Here is a 10,528-nt window from a genome sequence, read left to right as displayed (position 1 = left end):
GAACTTGGAAATCGAGAATCACTTCTGGATGTAATAAGGATGACGAAGATTCTTACCTTATAGTTCATGAAGAGACATTAAGTGACATAGGAAATGGGCTATACACTAACTACACACTTGTCCGGAAGGACAAGTGGGAGATTGAAAGGAATGGCGTCCTTCCAACAAGTGTATTATTCCGATAAAGGGTTCAGAATTATTAAAAAGCTAATTCTTCAGTGAGGTCAAGTGATCGGAATGCCTAGGTGGAGGCCGCTTCCGATCAGTAATATTAATGTATAATTAATATTATAGCTTAATCTTGACTGAACCCTTCGAGTTGTTCGATCCGAGACGATGACCGATCCGAGACGATGAATCAATCCAAAGGATTAGATGAGTCATTAGAGTACTACGAACAAATATGTCGGATATCGAGCTTAGCCGTAGCGTCGCATTAACCTAGCCATGCGATTGCTAGGCTAGCCTAGGCCACCGCATGCATCACAAGGCACGCCGCAAGCCAAGCATGCATTTGTGTGCTAGGCTTGCTGGCTAAGCATGCTTGTGGGACTGGTGCACTTGGCCGCACGCATGCTAGCACCTGGCGCGCTATGTGTGCTAGTGTGCAGCAGCTAGGCTGCGCCTAGCACGAGCATCGTGTAGTCAGCAGCAGCACGCTATGCGTGTTTGTGCTATGGGCTATGCGTGCTTGCGTGCTGGGCATTGCATAGCACTCGCACAGCAGCACTCGCAACGCATCGCAGTAACAGTTGCAGCCCGTAATGCGTGCGCGGCTTACTTGCTGCGCACATGCGATGGCAGGCTGGCCAGCCAGCCCTGCCTTGGTGCTAAGCGCCAGCTAGGCAGCCTTGGCAGCAAAGGCAGGCTGCCAGCTAGCCATGTGTGAAGTCAGCATTTGGTCAATGGGGACCGGTCTTGGTGGCCTTGCTCGGAGCAAGTGGTGCTTTGGTCCCCCCCTCCCCCTTAGTGGTCCTCAACTACCCTTGCTCACCATATGCCACTTGGCGCTTGTGTGATTGATTTGTTTTTTAATTTGTTTTTGAATTAAAATAAATTAAGCAAAACGCAATTCTCCCACATTGAAGGGAAATGGGAAATCAAGACTCCCTTCCCTATAAATACCCTTGTTTTGGGTTTGGGAAAAAGCACTTGAGTGGAACTCAATAAGGCATCTATAAGTGAAAAAGCCGTTCAGTTCGTAATACTCTAGTATTTCCTTGGTCTAGCCCTAACTAACCTTCGGTGTAGAGACCGCTCGGGTCAGGTCGAGGGTGCGAGCCGTCGGAGGCTTACGCACTTGCGAAGCTAGAGCTTTTAAGCAAGAGCTCGTAAGCGAGCGAAGCACGCGTCGAGGGTAAGATTGTCTTTTCTTTTTCTCTCTCTTTTGTTGTTTAATTATGCGATTGCATGGTTAGTTTCATTAATTAGTGTGCGGGTCTTGGGCGGGTTTCATTCCGCGTAGTGTCGGACACTATGAAACCCAACATTTTTAATAACAGATGTCTACTTTGTAATAACAGTATTTTACTTATACATAGTTTTTCTTAGCAGAAGATAAACCGTACAAATGAAGGATGACATTGTTTGGAACTCGCCCATGTAAAATTGAATAGTTTTTATGAATTAAACCAGTATAAATAGCTTATACATAGCTAGTTGACATCATATCTATATAAACAGCTTCCTAACCGAAGATTCAAATTACAAAAAATTTCAAATTACAACAAAATTCAAAAGTTCCCCCTCCTTTAATCTCCAACTGCATACCGAAGATGTCAAGACTTACGAAGCGATGCGAATGTGGATTGCCGGTAGCAAAGATAACCAGCTGGACACACGACAACCCGGGGAGGAAATTCCTTTCCTACATGTTTCACAATTTCGAAACGGGGGAGAAAGGCTGTGACTATTTCTAGTGGGTAGACAAAGAGTTGACCGATTGGCAAAGATATGTGACCAACGTCCTTATTTCGGAGAAACAGAAGCTTACCACTGAACTCAGCATACCCAACGCTAGGATGGAGTGTTTGGGTCATGAAAATAAGAGGTTGTCCAGGGAATTACACAATCGAAATACAAGTACCGCAGGCAACAACAATTTCAATATAATACTCTTCTGTGTACTCGTGTCGGTGGTGATCAGTGTTAGCATCATGGAATTAGCAGCAATATGAAATTAGCTTAGTTATTGTATTAGGTTTGACAAAAAAAAAAATTATCAGTGATGGTGGTGATTAGTGTACTGGTTTTAAATTATCTAATTTAACTTTTTAGCATTGTTTATTTAGTTTTGCAATAACTACGATTGATCATTCATCACATGCAATTAGCATAATTAACAAAAGTGTCAAAAGAGACCTGTCACTACTACGATTGATATACAAAACGCAATATCCCAATGACTGCACTGATTGTTCATGCGCTGATAATACAAAAGAGATATATCACTACTAAGATGTTAATAACCCGATATATTATTGTAGGATGGTGCACTCATAATGGTAGTAGAAATAAATGGGAGCACATCGCGGGCAACCCACAGAGGACAGGATTGAATGGACCTAGTAAAGTAGCCTACTTCACCATATACAGGTCCACACCCTATTCCGCCAAGCCAAATCGCAGATATTGGTCCTTGATCCACCACCTGAGTTGGTCCTTGTTATTTGAAACAAGATTATTTTTTATACCAACAACAAACCATTCATGCATTACATTTCAATCCATCATATTCACTTATAGGAATAACATTAGCCGCTTGTTGCTATTTTATTGATTTCCTTCCTCTTTTTCTGTTTGGCTTGGGGGGCTTGTTAGGTTCCATTACAGCATCATTCAACCCACTCTGGTCCTATAGACAAAAGAAAACATTTTAAGGTTTTTGTAACACAACCAAAAGATTCATAAACTAATGACAATGGTTTACCGTGCTTTGCTTTTACTTTAGTTCCGATGCTGCTTTCTTAGCACACTTCTCCACAAATGATAGGAATCGCTTTGCCCTTGGTCTATATGGTTTTTTCCTCGAAATTAGATCCCCGACAGACAATGCTTTGGGTGCCAACACATCAGAAGGCTGCTTCTCATTCCCTAAACTCACCCCCTGAGGACAAACTTCTTCATTTGAAACACGTGTGTTAAGAGTTGGAGTGTTGACTGGATCAAGGGATATATCTTCAAGCCCCAAAGCAGATGTGTTCCCAAGAGACTCATTAACATGAGAAGGCACGCTGGAGCTACCAAAATTATCATCCACATCATTCACATTATCATTCACTGAAGGAGATGATTGCAGACCTCCAGTACATAAGTATTCCAACTGGCATATGGCATCAAACACCATTTTCACATACTCTGGACGGGTGGCTGCCTTCAGACACACGCTCTCAAATCGGACCATTATCCTATTATACCTCTTCACTTCTGCAGTTTTGATAGGATCATGGTATATATGTGACCTTAACCCGTGTGTGACGCCTATGGATATCTTTATGCCAACACCTCAATATATACTTAGAAGGGACTGCAGTAATGCCATTTAAATCATACACCTTTAACTGATGGCAACACATTATTCCATGACAATCAAAAAGCTTGCATTCACATGACATATCATTTGTTTCAGAGTTTATCATTACAGTGTAAATTCTCTTCCTTTCAAGAGGAATCTCCTTCGTTAGTTGTTTATCATACAACCATACATCTTGAACCAAATGTTCCACAACATTGTTGGATATCTCTTGTTTCCCAACGACACTCAAGTACATAAGCCTGGTGCATTGGTCCTGCACCTCTACAAACTTAGCATCGGTGTAAACTTTCTGGAAGTTTTTCTCGTAAAGAAAACCCGGTTATCAGATGCCTCATTCTCATTGCACTGTTGGCATCAGCTTATTTCTCTACATTTGCCCTATTCTCCATGGCATCACAATACCTCTCTGCAAACTAGTACAGGCGAGTGTCCCGCTAGACATACTTGTCAAAGAAGCTGTTAATGCTCTCTGAACGCTATGTAGTTTTCATGCCCGCCCAAAAAGGTGTTTCATATAGGCCGGGATCCACATATGTCTCTCCTCGAACAATCCTATTTGATTTGTGAACCAATATTATTAACAACACTTATATCTTTAATCCCCATGAGAATTTTGTTAATCTATACATAAGTTATATGAAACAATGACTAACCAAACATTATTTATTTTCTGATAGAGCATTTATAATAATTTCTTCAATCTGATTTAACACTAGCACAATCACTGAAAAAGCAGATATAATACTATAAAACATACAATCACTAATTGTTTTGGAAATAACAGTAAAATAATTCACCCAAACTCAGCAACCATAACACTAACAAAAAACTAAAGTCAGCATGTTAACCTGAAAGCCATTCATCTGATCCAAGTGCATATGACTCCATTGCAACACTCCAGTTTACCTCGAACTCATCTTCACTTAAGCTGTCATATATAACATTAAGTAGCACGTCGTGAAATTCCTGGTAGTTCGCATACATTCCCAGCTTGGTACCAAACTTATTCACAATATGCCATAAGCACCACCTATGCTTGGCAGTGGGCATCACAATACTCAAAGCTTTCCTCATTGCAACACACTGGTCTGTCAAAATCCCCCTTGGGACTTTACCTCCTATACAGTCTAGCCAGTTCGAAAACAGCCACACAAAAGTTTGAGTGTTTTCATGGGACACTAAAGCACAGCCCAAAAGTATAGTCTGGCCATGGTGATTCACACTGACGATGTTGGCAAACGGGAGCTCATACTCATTAGTAACATAGGTAGAGTCAAAACATACTACATCCCCGAACTCCTGATAGGCAACGTGCATCAACCCACATGACATTAGTTAGCCTACCCTCATCATCTAACCTATACTTGTGAAAAAAATTCTGGTTGTCTGAACTCATCTTATCAAAATACGCAAGCATTGCATTAGCATCACCCCCGCTCATATTGAACTTCTTTTGCCTAGCCAATACATTCCTCAAATCCCTCTATGTAATTTTAGTCGTATTCTCTACCCTACCGCGCTCTTTGGCTAAACTACGATGCACTTGTGTCACCTGACTACCAGCACTGCAGTCATTGAATAACTTCCTCCTAACCGCAGTAGTGATTTCATCCTGCCGATACATGGAAATATGTCGTGACTTTCGGGGAGTTGGATTGTGAAATTCATGTTCTATGATTGCCTTTTGCACTTCCCACGAATCATCAGGTTTACAAAATGCCCTCATTTCCACTGGACACCCACACTTCTTAGTCTTCCTCTGATTTAAGTCCAAAGCCAAACCACCACCATACACCCTTTTCCCATTTACTCTTCTCCTTAAGTATGGCTTACCAACACATTCACACCGCCAAATGTAGCTCCTCCTCTAACTCTTGTCAGTTTTACCGTGCTCTATCTTGAAATTACTAGCCGCACAGAAAACTCCAAATCCTCTCTGCTTCCCATATTTTATGAAAAATTGATCAGCACACTCCCAACTCCTAAACACCATACCCACTTTAGGGTGGTTCAGTAAATCTTCATACTGCCTTCTTCACTCTCAACAACACACCGTACCGGGGTTGCTGCATCTACTGAACACCCTAATACATCCTTCACTGGAGTGTTCATTATGATAGCATCCTGACAGTGTTAAATAAAGAAACAGTTTAGGCAAACACTTTACCAATCAAACAACCCAAATTACTAACACCGACAATACTTTACCAATCAAACAACCCAAAACCTAACTGAAACCAAATCATATACTTATTCAAATATTACCAAATTTCCTATTCCAAACAAAACCTCATATGCACTAACACCACTTACAGCAAATTCCCAAACACCATTACTCATATGCATCAACAATAAATCAATCCTTTACATACTCAACTACTAATAAACAAAAGCTAATTCCCTGAAAAGAAAAACCTCAATTGCACTTACTGCATTAATCATATGCATCAACAATACACAAACACAATTAATCTCAGTACAATTTGGTAATATTTGAATACCTCAGTGAAACAAACTTCAGTGAAACATACCTCAACTTGTTCTAGATCCCACTCGCATACTTCAACATCATGGTCCAAGGGCTCTACTTCACAGTTTACACCGACTTCCATTGGCAATTCTTCCGACAGCACACACCAAAACAACAGATTCATTATTTTATTAAACCCTAATTTTCCAACAACAATTTCACTAGTTCGATTACTTTACTAGATCCTCCATTTCAATAAACGGCCTTCTCTAGCGGGAATTTTACCGGAAATTTCTGTAGATCTTGTAGGAAATTCTTGTAGATCTTTTAGGAAATTTCTCTCTACGACGCCGGGAAACATTTCGCGCGTAATTGATAAAACAAGGAGGAAATTTCTCTCTCCTCTTTTTTTACCCTACCCTTATTTCATTTCTATTTATTTTTTTTGGAGAAATTATTATTATATTCTGGTATTGGGCAAGGGCCGCCCATACCAGGTAGGGGGCTATACTTCATAACCGAAGGATTAACAATACCAATTCAGCCCGGCCGAAAATGACGAGGTATACTATACTAAACAAAGGGTTAAAGTGGTAAACATTAGATTGTGCAAGCGTATAGTTAACGTCGGTAGACCATCTCCGTTTCAATGAGCGCGTTTGACTAATTTGGGTATAAATAAAAATTGAAGCTGACAGATCCATGAAATTAATACAAAGAGAAATACAAGGAAATAATCCTTAAGTTTGGAAATTAAAAAGGTTAGAATTTTCTCGTCTTTTCTTTTCCTTACAAAAACATCATCATCTATCTATCTATTCTATCTGTCATCTAGATAATATAGTTTAAAAACCCCTCAAACCCTAGATATTTTTCTTCAATTTTTTTTCTATTGACAATGCCTAATTCTTGAAGGTTTTTTCTGTAGCTTGTTCGTAATATTCTTACCTTCCTTCAGATCGAATCAATCAGGTTTGTATTTTCTTTTTTCTTTTTCCTTTAATTTTTAATTTATATATTTAATTTTTTTTTGTAGGTGTGTATATCGGATCTCATTCAAAGGGTTGTTTGGTTTGAAATTGATGATTGATTTTTTTTATTGTTGAATTTAAAATTTTGAATTAGGTTTTTTTTTTTTTTTTTTTTTTTTTGGTCAGATTTTTTGTTTTAGGGTTCTGGTATGGTACGGAATGTTTAATTGTGAGCTTTTTTGATTATTGTTGAATAATTAGGTTTTTTAGTTGTTCATGTGTTTTATCCTTAATTATTTAAAAAAAAAATTGTATGAATGATTGATTTTCTAGTTTTTACATGATTCAGCACTTGAAGAGCTTGCTTTTTATGTATTTTTTGTGTTAAAAATTATATGGAATTATGATCTGCTGTTTATTCAGCTTATGTTGCGACGTATCGGAATAGTCTTCTGTGTTTAGTTGGAGTAAGTATTAGCAATTATAATCTCGTCATTTGAGGTTTTTTTAAGGAGTTAAACATGGTTTTGAATCTGAGTTATTCTGAGTATTTGCTTTCAGATGTGGTTATTTGTTATCAATTTATGTATTAACAGAACATGATAAAATTGTTTATTGGACTAGGAATTATTGAATGATAATCTAGGTTCATATAGCGTTGCCTCCTTCCTTTCGTTGAATACCATTTTTTCGTGTTTAAATGATTGTTTGGAGTATATATTGCCAAATCATTTACATTTCCTCACATGTTTGTGGCAGTAGCTGATGAAATTTTAATGATTAATTAGTGTACAATACAATAATACAACAGATAACTCCGTTTTACAATGCATCTAATGTTGGAACTGCATCTTTTGATCCTTTGCTCTTCTTTATGTTACGGATTGTCAATTTGTATCAGCCGTTTTGTCACATATTTGCATACATAGGTGTTGTGATATATATCTTGCTGATTAGTAATAGTATAATGTCAAGATCAAAGTCTTTGTCAAATAATCAAATTAGTTGTATAATTGGTTGTGCTTGTCAGTTGTTTTCCTGGGGCAGTTCGTAGTTTTATGTACTTATTCCGATGACTTTTTGATAAAGAGTAAAGACAGACTTGCATTCCCTTGCCTTGGGGAAGCTTGATTCATATTTCCATTCTGAATGTTTTCTGGGATTCTACAAATTTTCAATGTTGAATTGTGTACTTGTTTTCCCCTTCTTTTGTGAACGTTACATCAATTATATGTGCTAAGATTTTTTTATGCTCTTTATTCCGGACCTTATGTAGTTAAATTCCTCTTGACAGATTTGGATACAATTTGTGCCACAATACCTCAAGCTAAAGGAATATGCTACCTTTCGAGAGAAAACTAACTGCCTAAGTGCCTAAAACTACTCTGGCCAGAAGTTGTGACACTTAGTTTCTTATAACAGGGAGTTGGAACTTATATTAGGTTTGTTGCATTTAGAGGTTTACTTGTCCCGAGGGGGGATCGAAGAGCATCGGAGCACAATGCCTTCGGTGCCCACTACACTTCCTATTGTACCTTCCATTTTGTTGGCTACTTCTTTGCGTAGTTTATTATGTTCCCATCGTCTGAAACATCTTGAAAAAAGTGATCGGCGTGGTAATCTTAGTTAACATTAGGTTATTTCTGTTTTTCGCTTATTAGTGACCATCTCTGTCTTCCCTTCCTCGTGTTTCTTGGTTTTCCTCTTATTAAACTGCTCACACCTTGTAGAGAGATAAAAGGGATTGCTCTATAGAAGGTAGTTGATCTCTGCTATAGTCATTACAATTGTCTTTGGAGACATTTGTTAATCTGATTGTGTTGTGCAATATTGTGATTTTTTGGCTCTGCAAAATTGAGTCTGCAATTCTCTTGTTCTTATTCGATGGGCAGCGTCCATGCATATGATAGTGGCACTGATGATCATGAGCAATCTTCTGCCATGAAAGTGCAGCATGCCTGCAGTGGTACTACAGTAGACACACTGCAGAAACTTGAAAATGCATTTCATGATAATCTGCTAGTGAACAGTGAGAATTTGGATACTGGCATTCTGCCATCTGATGATAATGGCAGCAGCAGTAGTAGTAGTCTGGAAGATAAAGACACAGGATCTGGTGATTTTGACTCAGATCTGGAGGGCTCCATTGCAACATCTAGTAAGTGCTTGCACAAGTGTGCTACTTTTCCTGTTGCTGTCAAGGAGGAAGCGACACTTGATTTTCAGCCTGAAAGTAAATCTTGCTTGCGCTCACTGTCTCTTCCAACTGAAAGCAAGCTTGTCTCTGCCCTCAAGGGTAGCCGTGAGAAGATAGGTGTGCCTCCAAGGAAGCTGAGTGTATCTTGGGCTCCTGACGTATATGATCCACCACCAACTTCGTTGTCTCACTACCCAAAGAAAAAGAATCAGCAGCAGTCCAAGAGCAGTAAGAAACATGGAAAGGGAAAGCAAAAGAGCAAGAGTGTGCGTGGGGGAGGAAGTGCAACTAAAGACAAGAAGCATTACCGCAAGTCGGGAGGAAGATCTGACCGGTGTTTGGATTCCTTTGCAGATACTGATAGGGTACTATCATCAAACAGTTACAAATCTCTAGATCTGCTGGATTTCGATGAGGATATTGATATTGGTAGCCCTGATTCCAACTGTTCTAGCAGCTTTCTGGGGCAAGCTGGTGGTACCATGCACTGTGTTTGCTGAGGCTATGTTGGCTGGTCACGAGGATTTTGCCACCAGTTTCACATCAACTATCAATGTAAATAAATAAGTTGGGGACATTTTCGAGGCTTTTTTATTTGCTTTGTTTAGCTACTTTGTTGTTTTCTTCTCCTAAGACGCCTATGCTTGAACTGTGAGTGTGTGTTGGCTGACAATATACTATGTGGATTGGTTGTTAATATTATCTGGGTTGAAGTGTCATATGCATTGTTTTCTGCAGATGGTATACTCTTCAATTGAAGAACAGTATGGAAACTTACTATCCTAACATTCTTACCCTGACGTTTCAGATAATTGTGAGGTATTGCCAGATTTTTTATTCCCCGTTTAGGCTATGTTTTGCTCAACTTAGGAAAAATTAAGTTTAGATAAGAGCTACCAATGTCAAACTAGTAAAATATTTTGATGAAACACGAGTTTAAATGAGGGTTCACAACTTCATAAGGATTATTACAGCTTGTTTGGATGGAGGGAAAAGAAGAGATTAGTTTTCCTCTATTTGGATAGCAAAAATGGCATGTGAGGGAATTGGGAGGAAGAGAAATGGAAGGATAGAACAAATCTTTCCACATTAGAGTAGATTTGGAAGGAAAATTGGTTTAACTAGATGGAAGCCCGTGCGATGCACGGTTTTTTCATCTAAGATTTTTAATTATTTGATTTATTGTATTTAATAATTTCAGACAAAATTACAAAAGTTTCATATTATTTACTTTTACTATAATTTATAATGAATTTATTAAATATAAATAAATTGTAAATATGATATTTTTTCCGTTATATAAAATCTTTAATGTGAAATGATAAATTTTTAATAAATTAAATCCTAAATCATTA

At 38.5% G+C, this 10,528-nt stretch overlaps 1 protein-coding gene and 1 long non-coding RNA gene across 2 annotated transcripts; one reads left to right on the top strand and one right to left on the bottom strand.

Annotated features, from left to right (window-relative positions):
• Window positions 1-2,382: 2,382 nt before the first annotated feature.
• LOC110685240 lies at window positions 2,383-6,511 on the bottom strand. The gene is made up of 4 exons (XR_002503974.1): window positions 6,067-6,511; window positions 4,384-5,659; window positions 2,930-4,087; window positions 2,383-2,854 (listed from the first exon to the last, which is right to left on the bottom strand). It is a non-coding gene; the product is annotated as an uncharacterized LOC110685240 (long non-coding RNA).
• Window positions 6,512-6,634: 123 nt separating this feature from the next.
• Window positions 6,635-9,910, top strand: LOC110685239. Its single transcript, XM_021861731.1, has 3 exons — window positions 6,635-6,766; window positions 6,934-6,977; window positions 8,271-9,910. The coding sequence occupies exon 3, from the start codon at window positions 8,861-8,863 to the stop codon at window positions 9,671-9,673; it is 813 nt and encodes a 270-aa protein (XP_021717423.1). The 5' UTR covers window positions 6,635-6,766; window positions 6,934-6,977; window positions 8,271-8,860; the 3' UTR covers window positions 9,674-9,910.
• The last annotated feature ends 618 nt before the right edge of the window (window positions 9,911-10,528 follow it).

Source organism: Chenopodium quinoa, unplaced genomic scaffold (assembly GCF_001683475.1).
Source record: "Chenopodium quinoa cultivar QQ74 unplaced genomic scaffold, ASM168347v1, whole genome shotgun sequence".
Lineage (NCBI taxonomy): Eukaryota > Viridiplantae > Streptophyta > Magnoliopsida > Caryophyllales > Amaranthaceae > Chenopodium > Chenopodium quinoa.
Note: the sequence above shows the minus strand (reverse complement) of the source record. Positions and strands in the feature narration are given on the sequence as shown.